Raw genomic sequence first — 25,201 nt, 5'->3', positions numbered from 1 at the left:
ATTTATTTTAAAAATTTTATTATTTATTTTTCATCTTTATTGGAGTATAATTGCTTTACAATGGTGTGTTAGTTTCTGCTTTATAACAAAGCGAATCAGCTATACATACATATACATATATCCCCATATCTCCTCCCTCCTGCGTCTCCCTCCCACCCTCCCTATCCCACCCCTCTAGGTGGTCACAAAGCACTGAGCTGATCTCCCTGTACTATGCAGCTGCTTCCCACTAGCTATCTATTTTACATTTGGTAGTGTATATATGCCTATGCCACTCTCTCACTTTGTCACAGCTTACCCTTCCCCCTCCCCATGTCCTCAAGTCCATTCTCTACGTCTATGTCTTTATTTGTCCTGCCCCTAGGTTCATCAGAACCCATGTTTTTTTTTTTTTAGATTCCATACATATGTGTTAGCATATGGTATTTGTTTTTCTCTTTCTGACTTACTTCACTCTGTATGACAGACTCTAGGTCCATCCGCCCCACTACAAATAACTCAATTTTGTTTCGTTTTATGGCTGAGGAATATTCCATTGTATATATGTGCCACACCTTTATCCATTCATCTGTCGATGGACACTTAGGTTGCTTCCATGTGCTGGCTATTGTAAATAGTGCTGCAATGAACATTGTGGTACATGACTCTTTTTGAATTATGGTTTTCTCCAGGTGTATGCCCAGTAGTGGGATTGCTGGGTCATATGATAGTTCTGTTTTTAGTTTTTTAAGGAACCTCCATACTGTTCTCCCTAGTGGCTGTATCAATTTACATTCCCACCAACAGTGCAAGAGGGTTCCCTTTTCTCCACACCCTCTCCAGCATTTATTGTTTGTAGATTTTTTGATGATGGTCATTCTGACTGGTGTGAGGTGATACCTCACTGTAGTTTTGATTTGCATTTCTCGAATGATTAGTGATGTTGAGCATCCTTTCATGTGTTTGTTGGCAATCTGTATATCTTCTTTGGAGAAATGTCTATTTAGGTCTTCTGCCCAGTTTTGGATTGGATTGTTTGGTTTTTTGATATCTAGCTGCATGAGCTCCTTGTATATTTTGGAGATTAATCCTTTGTCTGTTGCTTCGTTTGCAAAAATTTTCTCCCATTCTGAGGGTTGTCTTTTTGTCTTGTTTATGGTTTCCTTTGCTGCGCAAAAGCTTTTAAGTTTCATTAGGTCCGCTTTGTTTATTTTTGTTTTTATTTCCCTTTCTCTAGGAGATGGGTCAAAAAGGATCTTGCTGTGATTTATGTCATAGAGTGTTCTGCCTATGTTTTCCTCTAAGAGTTTTAGAGTGTCTGGTCTTACACTTAGGTCTTTAATCCATTTTGAGTTTATTTTTGTGTATCGTGTTAGGGAATGTTCTAATTTCATTGTTTTACATGCATCTGCCCAGTTTTCCAAGCACCACTTACTGAAGAGGCTGTCTTTTCTCCATTGTATATCCTTGCCTCCTTTATCAAAGATAAGGTGACCATATGTGCATGGGTTTATCCCTGGGCTTTCTATCCTGTTCTATTGATCTATATTTCTGTTTCTGTGCCAGCACCATACTGTCTTGATTACTGTAGCTTTGTACTATAGTCTGAAGTCTGGGAGCCTGATTCCTCCAGCTCCGTTTTTCTTTTTCAAGATTGCTTTGGCTATTCAGAGTCTTTTCTGTTTCCAAATTGGGCAATTTTTTGTTCTAGTTCTGTGAAAAATGCCATTGGTAGCTTGATAGGGATTGCACTGAATCCGCAGACTGCTTTGGGTAGTATAGTCATTTTCACAATGCTGATTCTTCCAATCCAAGAACATGGTATATCTCTCCATCTGTTTGTATCATCTTTAATTTCTTTCAACAGTACCTTATGGTTTTCTGCATACAAGTCTTTTGTCCCCTTAGGTAGGTTTATTCCTAGGTATTTTATTATTTTTGTTGCAGTGGTAAATGGGAGTGTTTCCTTAATTTCTCTTTCAGATTTTTCATCATTAGTGTATAGGGATGCGAGAGATTTCTGTTCATTAATTTTGTACCCTGCTACTTTATTCATTGATTAGCTCTAGTAGTTTTCTGGTAGCATCTTTAGGATTCTCTATGTACAGTATCATATCATCTGCAGACAGTGACCGTTTTACTTGTTCTTTTCCGATTTGGATTCCTTTTTCTTTTTCTTTTCTGATTTCTGTGGCTAAAACTTCCAAAACTATGTTAAATAATAGTGTTGAGAGTGGGCAACCTTAGCAACCTTGTCTTGTTCCTGATCTTAGAGGAAATGGTTTCAGTTTTTCACCATTGAGAACGATGTTGGCTGTGGGTGTGTCATATATGCCCTTTATTATGTTGAGGTAGGTTCCCTCTATGCCTACTTTCTGGAGTTTTTTATCATAAATGGGTGTTGAATTTTGTCAAAAGCTTTTTCTGCATCTTTTTCTGATCATATGGTTTTTATCCTTCAATTTTTTAATATGGTGTATCCCACTGATTGATTTGCATATATTGAAGAATCCTTGCATTCCTGGGATAAACCCCACTTGATCATGGTGTATGATCCTTTTAATGTGCTGTTGGATTCTGTTTGCTAGTATTCTGTTGAGGATTTTTGCATCTATATTCATCAGAGACTCTGGCCTGTAGTTTTCTTTTTTTGTGACATCTTTGTCTGGTTTTGGTATCAGTGTGATGGTGGCCTCGTAAAATGAGTTTGGGAGTGTTCCTCCATCTGCTATATTTAGGAAGAGTTTCAGAAGGATAGGTGTTAGCTCTTCTCTGAATGTCTGATAGAATTCACCTGTGAAGCCATCTGGTCCTGGGCTTTTCTTCGATGGAAGATTTTAAATCACAGTTTCAATTTCAGTGCTTGTGATTCGTCTGTTTATATTTTCTATTTCTTCCTGGTTCAGTCTTGGAAGGTTGTGCTTTTCTAAAAATTTGTCCACTTCTTCCAAGTTGCCCATTTTATTGGCATATAGTTGCTTGTAGTAATCTCTCATGATCCTTTGTATTTCTGCCATGTCAGTTGTTACTTCTCCTTTTTCATTTCTAATTCTGTTGAATTGAGTCTTCTCCCTTTTTATCTTGATGAGTCTGGCTAATGGTTTATCAATTTTGTTTATCCTCTCAAAGAACGAGCTTTTAGTTTTATTGCTCTTTGCTATTGTTTCCTTCATTTCTTTTTCATTTATTTATGATCTGATTTTTATGATTTCTTTCCTTCTGCTAACTTTGTTTTTGTTGTTGTTGTTGTTCTTTCTCTAATTGCTTTAGGTGTAAGGTTAGGTTGTTTATTTGAGATTTTTCTTGCTTCTTGAGAAAGGATTGTATTGCTATAAACTTCCCTCTTAGAACTGCTTTCGCTGCATCCCATAGGTTTTGGGTAGTTGTGTTTTCATTGTCATTTGTTTCTAGGTATTTTTCTGATTTCCTCTTTGATTTCTTCAGTGATCTCTTGGTTATTTAGTAGTGTATTGTTTAGCCTCTGTGTGTTTGTATTTTTTACAGTTTTTTTCCTGTAACCGATATCTACTCTCATAGCGTTGTGGTCGGAAAAGATCTTGATATGATTTCAGCTTTCTTAAACTTACCAAGGCTTGATCTGTGACCCAAGATATGGTCTATCCTGGAGAATGTTCCATGAGCACTTGAGAAGAAAGTGTATGCTGTTGTTTTTGGATGGAATGTCCTATAAATATCAATTAAGTCCATCTTGTTTAATGTGTCATTTAAAGTTTGTGTCTCCTTATTTATTTTCATTTTGGATGATCTGTCCATTGGTGAAAGTGGGGTGTTAAAGTCCCCTACTATTATCATGTTACTGTCTATTTCCCCCTTTATGGCTGTTAGCATTTGCCTTATGTATTGAGGTGCTCCTGTATTGGGTGCAAAAATATTTACAATTGTTAAATCTTCTTCTTGGATTGATCCCTTGATCATCTGTAGTGTCCTTCTTTGTCTCTTGTAATAGTCTTTATTTTAAAGTCTATTTTGTCTGACATGAGAATTACTACTCCACCTTTCTTTTGATTTCCATTTGCATGGAGTATCTTTTTTTTTCCATCCCGTCACTTTCAGTCTGTATGTGTCCCTAGGTCTGAAGTGGGTCTCTTGTAGACAGCTTATATACTGGTCTTGTTTTTATATCCATTCAGCCAGTCTATGTCTTTTGGTTGGAGCATTTAATCCATTTACATTTAAAGTAATTATCAATATGTATGTTCCTATTACCATTTTCTTAATTGTTTTGGGTTTTTTAAAAAAATCTATTTATTGGGCTTCCCTGGTGGTGCAGTGGTTGAGAATCTGCCTGCTAATGCAGGGGACACGGGTTTGAGCCCTGGTCTGGGAAGATCCCACATGCCGCAGAGCGGCTGGGCCCGTGAGCCATAATTACTGAGCCTGCGCGTCTGGAGCCTGTGCTCCGCAACAAGAGAGGCCGCGATAGTGAGAGGACCACGCACCGCGATGAAGAGTGGCCCCCGCTTGCCACAACTAGAGAAAGCCCTCGCACAGAAACGAAGACCCAACACAGCCATAAATAAATAAATAAATAAAAATTAATTTTAAAAAAAAATTTAAAAAAAAAGAGTGTAAAAATCTATTTATTTATTTTATTTATGGCTGTGTTGGGTCTTCGTTTCTGTGCGAGGGCTTTCTCTAGCCGTGGCAAGCGGAGGCCACTCTTCATCGCGGTGCATGGGCCTCTCACTATCGTGGCCTCTCTTGTTGCGGAGCACAGGCACCAGACGCGCAGGCTCAGTAATTGTGGCTCACAGGCTCAGTTGCTCCGCGGCATGTGGGATCTTCCCAGACCAGGGCTCGAACCCGTGTCCCCTGCATTGGCAGGCAGATTCTCAACCACTGCACCACCAGGGAAGCCCCTGGGTTTGTTTTTATAGGTCTTTTCCTTCTCTTGTTTTTCCTGCCTAGAGAAGTTCCTTTCACATTTGTTGTAAAGCTGGTTTGGTGGTGCTGAATTCTCTTAACTTTTGCTTATCTGTAAAGGTTTTAATTTCTCCATTGAATCTGAATGAGATCCTTCCTGGGTAGAGTAATCTTGGTTGTAGGTCTTTTCCCTTTCATCACTTTAAATATGTCCCGCCGCTCCCTTCTGGCTTGCAGAGTTTCTGCTGAAAGATCAGCTGTTAACCTTATGGGGATTCCCTTGTATGTTACTTGTTGCTTTTCCTTTGCTGCTTTTAATACTTTTTCTTTGTATTTAATTTTTGATAACTTGATTAATATGTGTCTCCGTGTGTTTCTCTTTGGATTTATCCTGTATGGTACTCTCTGTGCTTCCTGGACTTGACTATGTCCTTTCCCACGTTAGGGAAGTTTTCAACTATAATCTCTTCAAATATTTTCTCAGACCCTTTCTTTTTCTCTTCTTCTTCTGGGACCCCTATAATTCGAATGTTGGTGCGTCTAATGTTGTCCCAGAGATCTCTGAGAATGTCCTCAATTGTTTTCACTCTTTTTTCTTTACTCTGCTCCCTGGCAGGTATTTCCACCATTTTATCTTCCAGCTCACTTATCTGTTCTTCTGCCTCAGTTATTCTGTTATTGATTCCTTCTACAGTATTTTTAATTTCAGTAATTGTGTTGTTCATCACTGTTTGTTTGCTCTTTAGTTCTTCTACATCCTTGTTAAATTTTTCTTGTATTTTCTGCATTCTGTTTCTGAGATTTTGGATCATCTTTACTATCATTACTCTGAATTATTTTTCAGGTAGGTTGCCTAGTTCGTCTTCATTTATTTGGTGTTGTAGGTTTTTAACCTTGCTCCTTCGTCTGTAACATATTTTTTTGTCATTTCATTTTTGTTTTTGACGATTGGTGCTGTATTCCTGTCTTACTGGTTGTTTGGCCTGAGACATCCAGCACTGGAGTTTGCAGGCAGTTGGATAGAGCTGGGTCTTGGTGCTGAGATGAGGACCTCCAGGAGGCCTCACTCCGACTGATATTCCCTGGGGTCTGAGGTTCTCTGTTAGTCCAGCGGTTTGGACTCAGAGCTCCCACCACAGGAGCTTGGGCCTGATATCTGGCCTGGGAACCAAGATCCTACAAGCTGCACGGCACAAAAAAAAAAAAAAAGAAAAAAAACGGAAGAAAGACAAAAAGGAGCAGTACAATATCAAAAAATAAAAAACAAAATAAAATTAGTAAGATAAAAAATGTATTAGGAAAAATAAAACTATAATTGAAACAACTGCAATAAGGTAAAATAAAACCACAGCAGGAAAAAAAAACTGCCTTGGCCTTGGGGAGGGAGTTTATGTGGGGCGTGGAACTTAGGCAGGGCTGGGGTTTAGGGTGGGGCGGGACTTAGGCAGGGCAACCTTAAGTGTGGGGCAGCGCTTCTGCTTAGGACCTGCCCGGAAGGAGAGCGGCAGCATGTGGAAAGGAGGGCCTCTGGAGTGTGGGGTTCTGGAGTCTGGAAGTAGGGCCCTGAGTGAGCATGTGTGGGTGGGGCTTCGGCCCAGCACATTGGAGGGGGTCTCGGAGGCGGTCTCCGAGTGTAGAGGTGGGGCCCTGGCTGGGGGTGCAGGGGCGGGGCTTGGGCTCTGCACGGCAGGAGGGAGGCTCCGAGGGCAGAGGATTAGGCCGGGAGCCCAACAGGCTCCCCGGTGCCTAGGTGGACAGGGAAAGCGCTGGCCCCGTTCCCGTCTGTTCCTTTGTGCCCCTCCCCCACCGTCTCCCCCAGGGTCTCTCTGGTCGCCGCTGGACCCCTAACCGTGGGTGGGTCCCGCTGGGTGTAGGAACTCCTCCCCTCCCCCAGCCGCCCCCAGGGGTGCCGGTCCCAGAGGTCCGGCCTTTACTTTTGCTCCCCCTTACCTCCCTCCCACTCCCTCAGGACCTGCGTGGCTGGAGGGGGCCTCAGTGGGCAGAGGATCAGGCCAGGGATCTCAGCAGGCTCCCGGGGGTCCAAGTGGACAGGGGAAACCTGGCCACGTCCCCTTTTGATCCTCTGCCCTCCCAATGGTTCCCCAATTTCCCCCTTCAGGCATGGGATCCCTTCCTCTCCCCCAGCCGCCCCTCAGGGGCTCCTGTCCCATCCGGCCTCCACTTCTCCTTCCCCTTCACTCCCCCTACGCCCACGTCCTCCCCAGTCGCTGGGGGTTCCTCCTGTCCCCTTAGGTGTCCGTGGTCCCCCACTGGTGCCTGGTAGGTGCCCTAGTTGTGAGGAGACGCTAATTCCGCGTCGTCCTAGTACCAACACTACCCTTTCTTGAGCTAAAACAGCAGCAGATAAATAAGAACTACCTCCATGGCTGCAGTAAAAATCTATGCATAAGAATATTTAAGATGATGATGTTGCATCTTAATGAAGATTAATTCAGCCCCTAGTAACTGTTTTAAGCTTCGTTTGGCAAATTATTTAAAGAAGGATATATACAACTTCGCAATACAAAGAACTGTGCTAAAAACTCTCTAAGTCTGATAGACTGTTTACATCTAATATCCCTATTACTATATATAAAATAAACAACAAGGACCTACTGTATAGCACAGGAAACTCTACTCCATATTTTGTGATAACCTATAAAAGAATCCGAAAAAAAATATATATGTATATATATAACTGAATCACTTTGCTGTACACCTGAAACTAACACAAGATTGTAAATCAACTATACTTCAATTAAAAAAGAAACCCTAGGGCTTCCCTGGTGGCGCAGTGGTTGAGAGTCTGCCTGCCAATGCAGGAGACACGGGTTCGAGCCCTGGTCTGGGAAGATCCCACATGCCGCGGAGCAGCTGGGCCCGTGAGCCACAGCTGCTGAGCCTGCGCGTCTGGAGCCTGTGCCCCGCAACGGGAGGGGCCGCGATAGTGAAAGGCCCGCGCACCGCGATGAAGAGCGGTCCCCGCACCGCGATGAAGAGTGGCCCCCACTTGCCGCAACTAGAGAAAGCCCTCGCACGAACCGAAGACCCAGCACAGCCAAAAATAAATAAATAAATTAATTAAAAAAAAAAAAAAAAAACCATTTCCTTATAAACTTCCATCATTTATAAAAAAAAAAAAAAAAAAAAAAAAAAAAAAAAAAAAAAAAAAAAAAAGAAACCCTAATATCCTTGAAAAAAGGTAACTTGAGGAACTTGATGTGTTATAAACTTTAAAAATAATTATATAATTCTAATCTATGGCTTGTTAAGTATGAAATCTCTAAAGGCAGATGGGTTTCTGTTTATTTACATGTACTCAGTACATTTTTCCCTGTATTAATGGCAATCATTTAAAATATGGAGCTCTTGGGAATTCCCTGGCGGTCCAGTGGTTAGGACTCCATGCTTCCACTGCAGGGGCCATGGGTTCGATCCCTGGTCAGGGAACTAAGATCCCGCAAGCCACATGGTATGGCCAAAAAATAAATAAATAAAATAAAATATCGAGCTCTTAAAAAACGTTAAAAGTCATGCTTCTGGGAATGGATGAGGGGATGGGAAGGGATGGAGTGGCTCTTATTCTTTAAGAGCCTATTAGTATTATTCAATCTTATAACCAGAGCTATAAGTTACTTAGATACGTATAACTTTGCACACATGAAGTAATTATTACTACTTAATACAACCACCACAAGCCAAAGGTAATACCTTGGGGTGAGGAAAGATGTTGCTCCTGCAGCTTCTCCAGAGAGAGTAGTCCCAAGTAGCTGAGGACAACATACTTTGTTTCATAGTGAAATCCTAGAGGCACAGTAGTAGAGGACGCCATGGAGTCGGCTGGCAGAGCTCCGGAAAGGTCTACTTACAGATGTGTAAAACCTAAAAACATAAAAGTATTTTTTCAGTTTAAAGTTTATTACAGGGGCTTCCCTGGAGACACAGTGGTTAAGCATCCGCCTGCCAATGCAGGGGACATGGGTTTGAGCCCTGGTCCGGGAAGATCCTACATGCCGCGGAGCAACTGAGCCCATGCGCCACAACTACTGAGCCTGTGCTCTAGAGCTCGCAAGCCACAACTACTGAGCCCACGTGCCACAACTCCTGAAGCCCGCACGCCTAGAGCCCATGGTCTGCAACAAGAGAAGTTACCACAATGAGAAGCCCGCGCACCACGACGAAGAGTAGCCCCCGCTCACCACAACTAGAGAAAGCCCATGCATAGCAACGAAGACCCAACGCAGCCAAAAATAAGAAATAAAAATAATAAAGTTCCCTTAAAAAAAAAAAAGCAAATTTCCCTTTCTACCTCTCCCTAGTTACTCTATTTTCACCTATGTGGCAAAAACACTAGCTCTGCCCTCTCTTTACCCTCCCCCCCCCAGCCAGTATATGTTCTCTTATTTCTTTTACTAATAAAGCCTACTAAATTTCAGCTACGTCCATGTCCACACAGCTGCAAACAACATTTCCCTGTTTCCTTTACAGCTTAGTGTGCTACAAGATTAGTCTGAGCCTGAGGAATAAGTGAAGTTGCATATGCAATGTGTGTGTGGGGGGGTCTCTCCTTGAAGACTTCCTCTTTCCTCCTCTCTGGGTTTGAAATGTGCATATGGCAGACACCTCACTCTGACATGCAAACAAGGACACCACTGCTGGGGACAGCACAAGACAGAAGGGACCTGGGTCCCTGAATGACCCCATGGAGCAGAGCTGCCCTGCCCGCCTTGACAACTTGCCTCTGACTCCTATTCAAGCCACGGTATTCTGAATCTCTTCAATAGTTACTTTAACTTGTACCCTAATCAATGCAAGTACAATTCACTTCTCCATGTGGACTTAACAGCTGTTTTACATACCAGGTACCCCCCTTTTTAAAAGACATACTCTCTTAGAAACTTTCAAATATGCAAGGCAGAATTACATACTACAGTAACCAGGCTGTACATTACATCCTCAGGACTTATTTATTTCACAATCAGAAGTTTGTAACTTTTGACCCCTACTATGTACCTTAATAGTTGTTTCAAACCAAAATGTCTTATTAAGAAGTTTCCAAAGAATTGTTTTCTACTTAAAACAACGATACAGACTGTTTTAAGATCTTAAGAAATATCTGTGCATTGGGCACAAAGGCTTAAGATCAATTGCCTGCCCTCAGGAGTTTTCTATCAAGTAGAGGAAAACAAAAGCATAGAAACAAATAAGAACAATAAAATTCTATGATAGGAGTCAGTATCCATGAGTGGGAGGGGCAACCCAAAACAAGGAACAGGTAAGTCTCTCGGGAGAAAGAAAAAAGAAGTGGAAATCAGGAAAGAAACGGAGCAGATCTTGGAACGTGAGTAGTCACTAACTGAACCAGCTGGGGAATGGGACGAGGTGAACTTTAGATGTCAAGTAGACTAGGAAAAGGCACAGAAGTGTTTTGGAACAGCAGGGAACAACACAAAAATTAAGCATTTGACATGGCAAAGTCCTATGATACAAGGAGGATGGGGCTCAGCAGTAGTCAGCATTTGGCCTGCCTCGTATGCTACAGGATGCTTGGAAGCTCGGGTTTTATTCTGTAAGCTGGAAAATTATTTTAACCATGTCTATTAACGAACTCCCAGAACTGTATGCAAATTCTGTGTGCATAAGCATTTTTTCTGGAGGGGAAAAAAACACTCAATTTCTTTCGGTAGCCTCTCAGATTAGATCATGATGCAAAAAAACGCTAGGAACTCTGTAGAACACCAATAGGAATCACTGAAGGGTTTTAAGCAAGAGAAGCACATGAACAGATTATATTCTAGAAAAATCATCCTGGAGGCAGTGTGGAAGACAGAACGGAGACTGGAGAAAAGAACACAAGTTAGGGTACTATTGGAAAAATCTAAACAAGAGATGTATGAAGGCATGACCTAGAGGAGGAACGCAGGAAAGGAGAAGGGGACGGGATAGGGAAAATATGAAGAGTTCAAAGATGTGTTAACAACTCCATGACAGTTGCCAGGCAGCTGTACGGAAAGTGGTGCTGCTCCTACTTCTCAAATCAGATAATACAGGAAGAGCTGGTTTGGGGGAGAAGGATAACAAGTTCACTTGGGGGCATACTGAGTTGTAAAATGCCCACAGCCATCCAGGTGGAAATGAACAAAACGTTAGACATACAGGTCTTCAACTCAGAACGAGGTCTGCACTGGAGACAGAAAGCTGTGGTCTGCACAGAGGCGGGTCTACAGCATCACCTAAGGAGAGTGGATGGAGAGCAGCGACTTCCAAGGGGAAGGACGCGCCAAAGCTTCCAGGAGGTGGGAGAAGGGGTGGCTTGGTTTGAAAAAGCATATTCATACTTGGAAAAGCAAACATTACCTACTGTTTTCAGATTATAAGGTATAGAAAATAAATCTGAGTAAACCTTCAATCTTCTTTGTATCACTGACTCTCAGTGAGAGGATGGGAGGGAAGAATCACATACCCACCGCCCCAACCCCAAGCACCACCAGAAGAGGAGCCAGAGATTTTTATTTATCAAAGGGAAAAAGCGTTTTTAAAAAACATGTTGAGAAACACTGGTTTAATCTGAAAAAGAAACCCAATTAGAATTCAAGGCAAAACTACCATTTCAGGGGTGACCAAAAAGATGAGAAGCTGGCAGAGGAGCCCACTAAGGTCTGCAGTGGACAGTCAGAAAGGCATAAAGGGGACAGGAGGGTGTGCTCAGAGTCAGGGGAGGCGCTTCGGGAAGAAGGCAGTACAAACAACACACCAAAAAAAATGCAACGTCAGGATGATGGCCCCGACAGGATGGGTTGATCTGACTGGCAGGGCAACGGCAGAGGCCAGGGACGTGATGAGCGAATGGAGGACTTCCCTGGTGGCGCAGTGGTTAAGAATCCACCTGCCAATGCAGGGAACACGGGTTCAAGCCCTGGTCCGGGAAGATCCCACATGTCATGGAGCAACTAAGCCTGTGCGCCACAACTACTGAGCCTGCGCTCTAGAGCCCGCAAGCCACAACTACTGAGCCCACATGCCACAACTACTGAGCCCGCCTGCCTAGAGCCTGTGCTCCACAACAAGAGAAGCCACTGCAATGAGAAGCCCACGCACGGAAACAAAGAGTGGCCCTCGCTCGCTGCAACTAGACAAAGCCCGCGTGCAGCAATGAAGACCCAACGCAGCCAAAAATAAAATATAAATAAATTAATTAATTAAAAATAAAAAAGAAGAAATGAGCAGAAAAGAAAAAAAAGAGTGAACGGAAAGTGAATCAGTAGAGAAAATGGGTTTTAGTCTATTCTTTCATGGTTTGAAGGGAAGACAAAAATGGAGGCTGGGGAGAGAGACAAATGGTCGGAGAGTTCATTAATTTTGTTTTGTTTTATATACAATGAAAGAGACTTAAGCACGTTTACATTCAGTGGAGGAGCCAATGAGATATAAATAGAGAGCAAGGAATAAATTATTAAGTTCCAAAAGAGAGAACAGAGCAAATCAGTAACAAAATTTAACATAAAAAAAGTCTCAGAATTTTTTGGTAACAGGAAAAAAGAAGCACTCATCTTCTGAATAATGCTTTATATTTTAAAAAATTGATGTTCTAGAATTTGTTATAATCAAGTTTCTTGTATTTATCCATGCACCCCAATGTTGACTGCAGTACTATTTACAGTAGCCAAGACATGGAAACAACCTAAATGTCCACTGATAGATGAATGGATAAAGAAGATGTGGTGGTAATAAATAATGCCATTTGCAGCAATATGGATGGACCTAGAGATTATCATACTAAGCGAAGTAAGTCAGAAAGAGAAAGACAAATACCATATGATATCACTTACATGTGGAATCAAAAACAGGACACAAATGAACCCATCTACAAACAGAAACAGACTCACAAACATAGAAAACAGACTTGTGGTTGCCAAGGGTGAGGGGGGTGGGGGAGGAGGGATGGATTGGGAGCTTGGGGGTTGGGAGATGCAAACTATAATATCAAGGATGGATAAACAACAAGGTCCTACTGTATAGCACAGGGAACTATAAACAATTTCCCATGTTAAACCATAATGGAAAAAAATACGAAAAAGAATGTATGTGTGTGTATATATATATATATATATATATATATATATATATATATATGTATAACAATCACTTTGCTGTACAGCAGAAATTAACAGAACATTGGGAATTCCTTGGTGGTCCAGTGGTTAGGACTCGGCACTTTCACTGCCGTGGCCCAGGTTCAATCACTGGGTTGGGGAATTAAGATCCCACAAGCCTCGAAGCCAAAAAAAAAAAGAAAAAGAAATTAACATAACATTGTAAATCAACTATATTTCAATAAAATAAAAAATTTTTTAAATTTCTTGTATTTATCAAAAAAAATCCATGTCTCTTAAGACAGTTTCAGTTACACACCAACCCAGATGCTACAGACAAAGCATAGTTCACCAAGTTTCCAAACTGGATTTTTTAACATAGTGCTCTTCAAATTTTCTTACAAATCCCTATTGACTAACCATAAATACCATCTTTTTTTTTTTTTTTGGCCGTGTTAGGTCTTCATTGCTGCACACTGGCTTTCTCTAGTTGCAGCGAGCGGGGGCTACCCTTCATTGCGGTGCACGGGCTTCTCATTGCGGTGGCTTCTCTTGTTGCGGAGCACGGGCTTCAATAGTTGTGGCACGTGGGCTTAGTTGCTCCGCGGCATGTGAGATCTTCCCGGACCAGGGCTCGAACCCGTGTCCCCTGCACTGGCAGGCGGATTGTTAACCACTGTGCCACCAGGGAAATGCCATTTTAATCATGGACTTCATAATTCTCCACTATAAAGTCCTCAGCTCTAGTACACATTACTGTCCATACGTCCACACAGTTGGTGACTGCTTCCATGACACTCAACCATTCTCAATGACTCACACTAACGGAGAAGCTGACCATACACACTTCCATCATTTAAGTTTAGTGTGTGGTCTTTAGGCTTCAAGTTTATCTCTGCCGTTCCAGTCATAAACAAACCAGACCCGCAAGACAAAACATCCTTCCAACTCCCCTAACTTCGCCTGAGCTGCCAGTTTACAGCAGCGAAGCAGCTCGTTCAGGCCTGTGTTTAGGTGATGGGGCAGGCAGACCTCAGAAACACTACTATGTGTCTACAACACAGGGAATATAGCCAGTATTTTATAATAGCTATAAATGAACTATAACCTTTAAAAACTGTGAATCACTATGTTGTACAACAGTAACATACAACACTGTACATCAACTATACTTCAATTAAAAATAAACAGAAAGAAATGCTATTATAGGTCTTGTGCATTTGTATTAAATTACAATTTCTCAAAGGCACTGAAAATATGCCAAGTGTGAACTCTGCAGCACTGCTGCAGGGTATTCTGGGGAGAGAGGGCATCACTCCCTCTGCATGCTCTGTGGCGACTAATCTGCATATTGCACAAAGAGCTCTTGCATTTCTATAAGATATCATAAATAAATCACCTCTGCACGAGACCTCTATTTCTGAAGCACTCTTCCACGTGTTGTCACAGTAATCCTCCACACCAGAAAGAAAAGATAACAGTCTCAACTTTGATGGAGAAACAAGAATAGACAATTTATTTGCCCAAAATCATAACAGCTAGTTAACAGTGCAACCACTTAGTTGAGAACATCCTCTTCCGTTCCGAACTCTTAGGCCTTAATTGTATTCATTCAATGCACATCTCCTGCAAGCCAGGCAACGTGCTGGGTGAGAGGAACACAGAGGTGGAAATACTAACACTAATGATAACAGGAAAAAATGGTAGAAAAACAAGGCAATTTCCCAAATATCAGACACCCACAATACCGAAAGAAGCAAATTTGTCAATTTTGAGAATGGGACGGGGGGGCAAAAAGGAAAAAGACAGGTTAAAGAAAAAGTAAATACAATCTGAGACCACCACCCAGAGCTTTCCTGGAAGCAGGGGACCATGCTCAGGTCCACCCCACTAGTTACTCACCAACCAGAGGACATTTCATGCCTAAGACAGCTCAAGCTTCCTTTTAAATGATGAAAAAGACATAGCTACTTTTACTCTTTAAATTTTATCTAGAACCCTTTAGAATTCAAATTATGTATAACTGTTCTTGGTATCAAGAAGTGATTAAATACAAGAGTGACCTTCAATATAAAAACTCCTGCTTTTTACACAATTCTAACAACCTACCAAATACAGCTGTGTTACCCAGCTGTTTCTTTCTCTGCCTTACACCTTTAATTTGCTCTTCTCTCAAGTTACAGGTAGCTGTCAGCCAGATGCACGGCCTGAGGAAGCTTAGGGTAACTTAATCCTGTGTTTATACATACATTTGGTGGCATCTCCAAAACATCCATGATCCTTCAGTAACAAATGTAATATCCACAATCTTACAATAAATGGTCTGCTTTTTTTAAAACCAGATTTCTATTATGAGTACCAGTGCAAATCCCAGGATGTTAATATAGATAGTACTGTGGGAATTAGGCACATTTTATGAACGGTAACCAGAAGGTATACAGCAACTATTAAATTCTACTTTAAATTCTTATGAAAAGCAAATCTGCAGCAGCATGAGTTATTTGTAGTTGTTTCCCAACCTTGTCTGATCATAATCATCTTGGCGGCTATTAAAAACAAATTTCTAGGGGCTTCCCTGGTGGCGCAGTGGTTGAGAGTCTGCCTGCCAATGCAGGGGACACGGGTTCGAGCCCTGGTCTGGGAAGATCCCACATGCCGCGGAGCGACTGGGCCCGTGAGCCACAATTACTGAGCCTGCGCGTCTGGAGCCTGTGCTCCGCAACGAGAGAGGCCGCGGTGGTGAGAGGCCCGCGCACTGCGATGAGGAGTGGTCCCCACTTGCCGCGGCTGGGGAGAGCCCTCGCACAGAAACGAAGACCCAACACAGCCATAAATAAATAAATAAATATTTTAAAAAAACAAAAAAAAAAAAAAACAAATTTCTAGCACCCACCTCAGAAGTACTAACTTAGAATATCATACCTATGTTCTATTTCTTAACCCCATAGAACCACAGCAGAAAAATATTACAATCTAACATGATGTAATTAAATTATTTCAGGAAGCTTTGTTTTTAGACTATCTCCTCCCACTAAAATAAAATTGTAATAAGATTGTTAAATACTGCAGTAATGTGGAGTTTAGTAGATATACAATCCCAGTTTACAAAGAGAAAAGTGAAAATCCACAGATAATTCAGTCACAAATGAAAACTCTGGAGTTTTAAGCACTGACAAAGTTTTTGATTCCCAGATCCCAGTCTCCAGACCCACTGGTGGTTTTAGCAAAGAATTTTTAAGCTCCACAAAGTAGCATGAAGTCCAACGACTTTATTTCTTCAATCTGTACTTTATTAGGTCTCATACAATTCTAGGACTTTCTGCAAAAGAAAAGTTACATAATCCTAATTAAAATTGTGAAACTGCAAAAATTTCACTGGGTCCAACTGAGAAATGCAACTAAGCATTTGAAAACTCAGCAGACACTAAATATTTTAGTGTACACTATCCCTTTCCAACTGCAACGTGCCTAACTGAAGACGCTAGTTCAATCCTGTGTTAAGGGCCGTCCAAAAATGTTTCCACTCAGCAGTTGGCACTCCAACATAATGTACTTAAAGAGGAATGCCTCACTCTCACTCTCCCCACAAACACATAGTCTGACTTTCACAGCAAGTAATCAGGCTTCCCATGTATGTGTAGATAACGTGCATAAAAGGGAGACATGAAAGTCAATTTCTCTGCTCCACTCCTACGTATGTGCCAGAGAAATGAAAACACATTGTCTACGCAAAAACGTTCACATGAATGGTCACAGCAGCATTACATATAACAGCCAAACAGTGGAAATAACTGCCTGTCAACTGATGAATTTTAAAAATGTGGTCTATTCATACAATGTGATATTATGTGGCCATAAAAAGGAATGAAATGCCAATACCTGCTACAACATGGAAGTAAAAGCCAGTCACAAAAGACCACATATTGTATAATTCTGTTCATATGAAATATCCAGAACTGGCGGATCTACAGAGAAGTAAAACAGTGGCCGCCTAGGTAGGGGAGTGTGGGAATAAAGAATGACTGCTAATGAGTACGAGGCTTCTTTTGGGAATGATGAAAACTGCAGTGATAGTTGCACACTCTGTGACTACACATGTGAACAACTTAACGGCATCTCAATAAAACGCTCCTAAAAAAAATCAACAACTCTGAAAATAGCCCCCTTTCTTCAACCCTGTTAACATATATTAATTAAGAACTCTTGGGCTTCCCTGGTGGCGCAGTGGTTGGGAATCTGCCTGCCAGTGCAGGGGACACGGGTTCGAGCCCTGGTCCAGGAAGATCCCACATGCCGCGGAGCAACTAAGCCCGTGCGCCACAACTACTGAGCCCGCGTGCCTAGAGCCTGTGCTCCGCAAGAGAAGCCACCACAATGAGAAGCCCGTGCACCGCAACGAAGAGTAGCCCCCGCTCGCCGCAACTAGAGAAAGCCCGCATGCAGCAACGAAGACCCAACACAGCCATAAATAAATAAATTAATTAATTAAAAAAACAAAAAAACAAAAAACTCCTGGGGGACTTCCCTGGCATCGCAGCGGTTAAGACTCTGCGCTCCCATTGCAGGGCGCCGGGTTCCATCCCTGGTCTGGGAACTAGATCCCGCATGCATGCTGCAACTAAGAAGTCCACGTGCCGCAACTAAGACTCGGCACACCTTAAATAGACAAATAAATAAATATTTAAAATTAAAAAAAAAAGAACTCTTGGGAATTCCCTGGCGGTCCAGTGGTTAAGACTGTGCTTCCATGGCAGGGGGCGCGTGTTCCACTCCTGGTCCGGGAACAAAGAACCTGCATGCTGCGCAGAGCGGCCAAAAAAAAAAAAAGAACCCTTGGTGACCACTTATTTGGAATAAGATATGCATCAAAATCAAGTTTGAAAAAACAATGATTAAAAAGCAGGATGGTGGTACTGTGATTGGTTAAAACTTTTGTTTTGTATGTCTAAAATGTTTCATAGGGGCTTCCCTGATGGCGCAGTGGTTGAGAATCTGCCTGCTAATGCAGGAGACACGGGTTCGAGCCCTGGTCTCGGAGGATCCCACATGCCGCGGAGCGGCTGGGCCCGTGAGCCAAAATTACTGAGCCTGCGCGTCTGGAGCCTGTGCCCCGCAACGGGAGGGGCCGCGATAGTGAAAGGCCCGCGCACCGCGATGAAGAGCGGTCCCCGCACCGCGATGAAGAGTGGCCCCCACTTGCCGCAACTGGAGAAAGCCCTCGCACGAACCGAAGACCCAGCACATCCAAAAAGAAAAATAAATAAATAAATAAATAAATAAAGAGAAGAGGAACATACTTTGCCTCTGGGTAATTAAAAATGAAAAAAGTATCATATAAAATGTTTCATAAGAGAAACATGTTCTTAAAACAATACTTATTGTTGCAAATCACTTGTCCTAAAAGCTGAGCAAGATATGTAGTAAATATTCACTAACTGACGGGCTAACGAGCACCTTTTCTCTACAAAACGGCTTGGACTCAACCGTCTGTATCCCTCAACTGAACTCAATTACTGGGGTACGGTCCTCCATAAGAAGATCCATCCTTTGAAAAAAAAAAAAAATACTGAGAATGGTACCTGACCAATCAGAGTAAAAGAATTTTCAAAGTCCCTAACGGCCTATTATCAAAAGAAGAATATTCCATAGTGGTTTAAATATTTTCAATTTACAGTGTACATGTATTTATCCCACGGTGTACGTGAGGTATAAGCAGTTCACTACCTACACGAACACTTGTTTAATTTTCTGGCAGACTGAAGAAAAGAAGGTACTAGAAGGGTGTGGCAACTCATCCAAGGTCACACAAGTCAGGGCAGAGACCAGCATTCTGGTTTAGACCAAACCTCCCGGGGAAATCGCACTGACAGTTTCGCTGGAGGACTTGCTTGTTTTGCTCCACGTCGTAAAAAAACAGGGGAGGGGGGAGACCGTCAGTTTCGTTAAGAACTTGTACAGAAACGGGGCGCTGGCTGCACGGGTAACCGCGCGCTCGTGCGGGCATCGGGCCGACTCCGCAGGGCGGCGGCCAGGGCCCAAGACCGCGGGCCCGAGGCCCCGGCTCCCAGCGGGGAAGCCCCAGCTCGGAAAGTCCGGGCACGAAGGAGAGACTCTCGGGGTCTCCCTGGGATGGTGGGAGAAAGACTAAAGGAAGAAACGACCTAGCGCGAACCATGCCGCCTCTAAGGGTGGCAAAAACGAACACGTGAAATAGCAACAGCAATGACAGCGGCGTCGGAGCCGCCGGGAGGGGCACCGGGAACCTTGAGGAGAAGCCGCGGCCCGGCCGGCTGGCGGGCACCCAGGCCGCGAGCCCCGCGCACGTACCCCTCGCCCGAGGCCCACGCCCGCTGACCCCGCGCCCGGACACGTCTGAGGAGCAGCGGAACGGCCTCGCGCCCTCAGCCTCTCACTCCCCCCTCTCTCCCGCGTCGGCCTCGGGACGCCTCGGGCGAAGCTGGGAGAAGGCCCGGCGCGGCCTGCCCGCGACCCCGCTCCCCTCACCTGGCCCAGGCCCGTGCCCCCGCAGAGGTGAAAACGCGGCAGCGGCTGCTCCGCACAGGATCCCACGGTGGCGGTGGCGGTGGCAGTGGCGGCGGCAGCTCCGACCCGCGGTCCTAATCTACCGCCGCCGCCATGTTGGCGGGTGAGGTCACCCGGCGTGCTTCCGTCAGCGCCGGCGTCGGGGCGGGGCGCCAGGCGCGCCGCCAGGGGCGGATCCGCCTACCCGAGAGGAAGCCGGGACCACGGAGTCCCGGAGGCCTCTTTGTGCAGACGTGACCCGGAAGAGCCGCCCTCTCCCGGCCTGCTCTCCTCTTGGGGAGCAGCTCTATGGTTCCGGGCGGCGGCGGCCTTGGACCGCTGGGAAGGAGGCGGACTCGGGCGGGACCACAGTCGTGGGTGCGGAGGCTGGCGACACCCGCCGGAGGAGCTGCAGGCGAGCCGGCTGACCGAGCGTGGAGTCCCGGGAGCTGCGGCGCCGCAGCGCTGGGTGGGGGGCTGGGCCTTGAGGGTACGGAGCGGGCGGGGGGGCGGGGGCGCCGTAGCGCCGCGAGGAAAGAGCGCATCTGCAGCGGCCACTGGGAGGCGGTGTGGCGTCTCCACCGCGCCCTGGGGGAGCCACTGTGTCCGGGCGCCTGATACGGCCGGGCGGAGGAGCCGAAGGCTGCCTGAGGACAAAAGGCCGATGGGCACTGCCTGCTAGTGGGGTCAAGGGTTCTTTCTGGGGTGACGAAGATGTTCTCCGGGTGATTGTGCTGGTGGTTGCGCAGCTTTGTGAATACACTCACTTGAAGCCATTTAATTATACTCCGTTATACACTTCAAAAAGGTGAATATCTCAATACAGCCGTGAAAAAAGAAGTGATAAAAACCTGAACTGATAATGAGGGTGGGTGGCGGAATCCGAAAGAAGGTTGGAGCTCCGAGGCTTTGGGCCCGAGTGACTGAGAACTCGGGCGGTGCTGTTCATAGTGAAATCGGACAGATTTGCCAAGAAGAGACTTAGTGAGCTAAGAAAACTATCAATAATTCCCTAATAGTATCTATTAACCAGGCCATATTAAATTCCCCCGATTCTCCAAGTAATGGCTTTTATAGTTTCTTTTAATATCTTTACTGGAGTATAATTGCTTCACAATGGTGTGTTAGTTTCTGCTGTATAGCAAAGTGAATCAGCTATACGTATACATATATCCCCATATGCCGTCCTTCTTGTGTCTCCCTCCCACCCTCTCTATCCCATGCCTCTAGGTGGTCACAAAGCACTGAGCTGATCTCCCTGTGCTATGCGGCTGCTTCCCTCTAGCTGTTTTACATTTGGTAGTGTGTATATGTGAGTGTTACTCTCTCACATCGTCCCAGCTTACCCTTCCCCCTCTCCGTGTCAAGTCCATTCTCTGCGTCTGCGTCTTTGTTCTCGTCCTGCCCCTGGGTTCATCAGAACTTTTTTTTTTTTTTTTAGATTCTATATAGTTTTTGATTTAAACCAGGGTCGTGCATTGCATTTGGTTGTTAAATCTTTTAAGTCTCCTAGCCTTAATTTTTAAAAAGTTGACTTTTTGAATTATACAACAGAAATTAGTCAGCAATAAAAGAAAAGCTGACCGTTGTTACATGTGACCATATGGGTTAATTTCAAAAGCGTTGAGTCAAAGAAGCCAGACATAAAAATGTACCTACTGTGTGGTTCCATTTATATGAATTTCAGGAACAGGCAAAATTAATCAATGGGTATAGAAATCAGCACTGTCGACTGGGAGTGTGGGATTGACTAGAAAAGAGCTTTCTCTCTAGGGTGATGGAATTAGTCTCTATAGTGTGGTGATCACACAGGGGTCCTAACTCACCTAATTGTACTTTGTAGGTCTATGCAGTTCATTGTATGTAAATTTCAACAACAACAACAAAAGTCACATGGAATAATTCTGTGTAGTTAGGTTGCCAATTTGATATATGGTTAGGTAAATTTCTTTCAGATTGCTTTCAGTTTTAGGGTTTGCTTTTTCCCCTTTTTAAAATTTTTTGAATATATACCACAAGGATAGCATATGGGCCAATGGAACAGAATAGAAAGTTCAGAATGGTCCACTGATTTTCAACAGAGACAATTCAATGAGGAAAGAGATACTCTCTTTAGCAAATGGTGTAAAATATATAATGCTTTTACAAAAATTAATCACAAGCAGTTCATGGGTTTTTGGGGTTTTGGGTTTTTTGTTTTTTTTTTCTGACGGATCTTATGAGTGACACAGAGACCTAGACTGCAGCCTGATGTGATAATAAAACCTAAACTCTAGATTCAACTCATTCATTCTCATTCATCAGTTATTTATTGAATGCCTACTATGTATGTACCAGGCAGTATGCTGGATGCTGGCAAAAACCATGACATGGTCCCTGTTGTGAAGCTGACATTTTCGTTGGAAAACCAGATAAGAACATAGAAATGAAAGGAAAAAAACAAAATAGTTTAAAATTGTGGCATGTCCTGAGGTAAGCAAACAAGGGACAGGAGTAGAAAATTAAGGTGACAGGGTGTTGATGGAAACCTCTCCAAGGAGGGGATATTTTAAGTTGAGACCTAAAGACTGAAGAACAACCCAAGGGGCAAGTGCAGGAAAAGACCTCAGGCAAAAAGCTTGAGAACAAACCAGTAAAGCTTGGAGCTGGTGAGAAAGGGAGGAGGAGTGATGAGGTCAATGGGCATGGCCAGCTCCTCCAGAGCACAGAGGAGTCACCAGAGGTTATAAATTAGGGAGTGATTAGAGGCCAGCTAGGTTTTAAATTACTTTCTGCTGTGCGGAAAATTGGTTGGAAAAGGCTGTAAGTGCAAGCACGTAAGTTAGACTTTCACTGCTTTCTGCCACCATTTGTCTTTTTTTTTTTTTTTTTTAATTTATTTTTGGCTGCGTTGGGTCTTAGTTTCTGTGCAAGGGCTTTCTCCAGTTGCGGCGAGCGGGGGCCACTCTTCACCGCGGTGCGCGGGCCTCTCACTGTCGCGGCCTCTCCCGTTGCAGAGCACGGGCTCCAGACGCGCAGGCTCAGTAATTGTGGCTCATGGGCCTAGTTGCTCCGCGGCATGTGGGATCTTCCCAGACCAGGGCTCGAACCCGTGTCCCCTGCATTGGCAGACAGACTCTCAACCACTGCGCCACCAGGGAAGCCCCTGTCTTTTCTTTTAAAAATTCCTCAACATTCAAAGACATGATTTTCATCTACCTCCAGTTTCTGTGTGTATGTGTGTGTGTGTGTGTGTGTGTGTGTGCGCGCACTCCCCAGCAGACAAACTGAAGCCTTACCTTATCTATTCTAGTGACTCAGTTTCCAGATAAACCACAGACTGAGGCCTCAGCTCGGGAGCAGGTAAATCAAGGAGCACGCAAACCATCTCTTAAGTGACTAACCTGAAAGGAATTTAGGTCGGCAGTTTTGGTGAAGCCATAGTCAATAAATTTATCTGGGAGTGGGATTTTTGGAATTTGTCTGAAAAGCTGTTTTAGTAAAACTTCTTCACAAGACCCAAGCTAGTATAGGAGGAAATTGGATTTGGAAAACTACCAACTAGTTAATCTTTGCATGTACTCATAATAACTTTTTCACTTGTGCTTCACTCTCTGAAGCTTACCACGTTCTTACCAGATAGCACCTGGCCTGTTCCTCAGTGAATCAGCAAAATACTGCAGAAAGTAGTTGTAAGAGCACTGACATGGGGGAGAGGAAAGCAGAACAAAAGGTGATGTTAAGTATACCTGTAACACTATTTTATTTAAAAAATGAAGTCCTAAGGCAAATGTGACAAATGTTAATTGTCAACTCTGGGTGGTGGTACATGGTACATAGACATTTGAATTCTTTGTACTTTTCTGTATTTTTTAATGTCTGAAAATAATGATAAATCATAAAAATCAGTACACTGTTTTCCAAAAACCAAAAGCACATTGATCTGGATAGTATCACATCTCTTCCAGACATTGTTTTCTTAAGTGATTAGACATGTATTAGGTTGAAGCTCCCAGTCTTCAGCCCCAGGCATTTGCAGAACATTGTAAAAATAAACAGGAGGAGGACTTCCCTGGCCGTCCAGTGGTTAAGAATCCACACTTCCACTGCAGGGGGCATGGGTTTGATCCCTGGTCGGGGAAGTTCTGCATGCTGCACGGTGCAGCCATAAATAAATAAATAAATAAATAAACGGGAGGAAGGATTGTAATCCAAATGAGTGAATACCACCTCATCCTGACCTAGCTTGCTAGAGGCATGCATATGCCTGTCTTCTGGGATGATGAGGAATGAAACTATTAGTGCAAAAACTAGTTAGATGAGAGAAACAAGCCTACCATCTGGTTCAGTTGATTAGACTACCGATCACATTGAGATCAAATGCATGGATTTCCGTCGCCCTGTTAGTTTTACTGTTTTGTGGCTGAACCCTCCCCTTATCCAACACCACCACTTTTCTCAAATACGTGTACCAACTTGTCATACGCTGCAAAGAAGTGTCCACTAGCACAGCTGGACAGTAGTTTGGCATTTGTATTAAGAGCTTTAAAAATGGGTGTGCCATTCCCATTCAAAGGACGCGCGATGCCCCGAGGACACAGCATCACACATGTACGTCTCCGGCAATGCAGCACCTGAATGTAATTATGAGGAAACTATCAGACAAAGCCCAGCTGAGGGACTTTCTGCAAGTGGCCAATTCAAATGACTAGTACTCTTCAGAAACGTCAGTATCAGGAAAGACAAAGTCTGAGGAACTATTCCGTATTAAAGGAGACTAAAAAGACAAGGTAATTAATACAATAGGTGATGTTGGATTGGATCCTGGATCAGAAAAAAAAATATTGCTACAAGGAATACTAATGGAACATATGGCAAAATTTGAATATGGACTTATTAAATTTCCTGAATTTGACTGACGTACACCCTTAGTCTTATGAAACACACACTGAACTATTTATTGACTCGTGAAATTTTATATATATATATATATATATATACATATGAAAAGTGATAAAGCAAATATAGCAAAATATTAATAGTTGGTGAATCTAGTTGATGGGAATTTATCGCACTATTCTTACAATTTATATTTGAAATTTCTTCAAAATAAAAAGCTAGTAATAAAAATGTGTGTACCCTTTGGCCCATAATTCTATTATTAGGAATCTATCCTAAAAATAAGTTTTCAAAGTATTTTGCCTTTATAAAATGTGGGCTCGAAGAATTTCTCCCTTAATTTTCTGAATAATTTCCTGTAAATGGATCCTGGTAATGATGTTAAAAAATGCACATGCTCATTCAGAATTCCAAATCAATTATGTAGGTAGTCCACGCTAAAGAACGTGGAGCGTAACTCCTCACTCCTTAAGTGTGGGCTGCACATAGTACATCTTTCCAAAGAGTGAAGTATGGAAAGGGGAAAAAAAAAAGAGTAACTTTACAGTGGAGAAACCTCACAAGCACTGCTTCAGCCAAGTGATCAAGGTCAACACCAACAGTCAAAAATCAGGCTGACAGCATGAACCCTTGATGTGATGTGATGAAAATGGCACTTTCCCTCTGTGCTCTTCCTCCCCAAAACCCACAACCCCTGACCAATTATGTGAAGATCCCCAGAGGTGTACCTATAATATACCTAACAGTATCCCTCAAACTGTCAAGGTCAACAAAGAGGGAAGTTTGAGCAACTGTCACCCCCAAGAAGAACTTACGAGGCAGGTCAACTAAATGAAAGGTGGTAT

The 25,201-nt window shown here is 43.4% G+C and overlaps 1 protein-coding gene across 4 annotated transcripts in view; it reads right to left on the bottom strand.

The window, feature by feature from the left end:
• The window catches only part of BCL2L13 (BCL2 like 13), a 69,521-nt gene extending 49,879 nt beyond the window's left edge, over positions 1-19,642 (bottom strand). Inside the window, exons 1-2 of one of the 4 annotated variants that reach the window (XR_009009694.1) lie at positions 19,461-19,641; positions 8,575-8,745 (exon numbers count right to left, since the gene is read on the bottom strand). Coding sequence is in view for 3 of the 4 variants with exons in the window: in XM_057556373.1 (XP_057412356.1) it covers positions 8,575-8,695 (121 nt within the window). In the remaining variant the exon portion in view is untranslated. Of the gene's footprint in view, positions 1-8,574; positions 8,746-19,460 lie in introns of all 4 variants that reach the window. The other 3 variants (XM_057556373.1, XM_057556370.1, XM_057556369.1) reach the window with 3 other exon arrangements.
• Between the last annotated feature and the right edge of the window lie 5,559 nt (positions 19,643-25,201).

Source organism: Balaenoptera acutorostrata, chromosome 11, assembly GCF_949987535.1.
Source record: "Balaenoptera acutorostrata chromosome 11, mBalAcu1.1, whole genome shotgun sequence".
Lineage (NCBI taxonomy): Eukaryota > Metazoa > Chordata > Mammalia > Artiodactyla > Balaenopteridae > Balaenoptera > Balaenoptera acutorostrata.
Note: the sequence above shows the minus strand (reverse complement) of the source record. Positions and strands in the feature narration are given on the sequence as shown.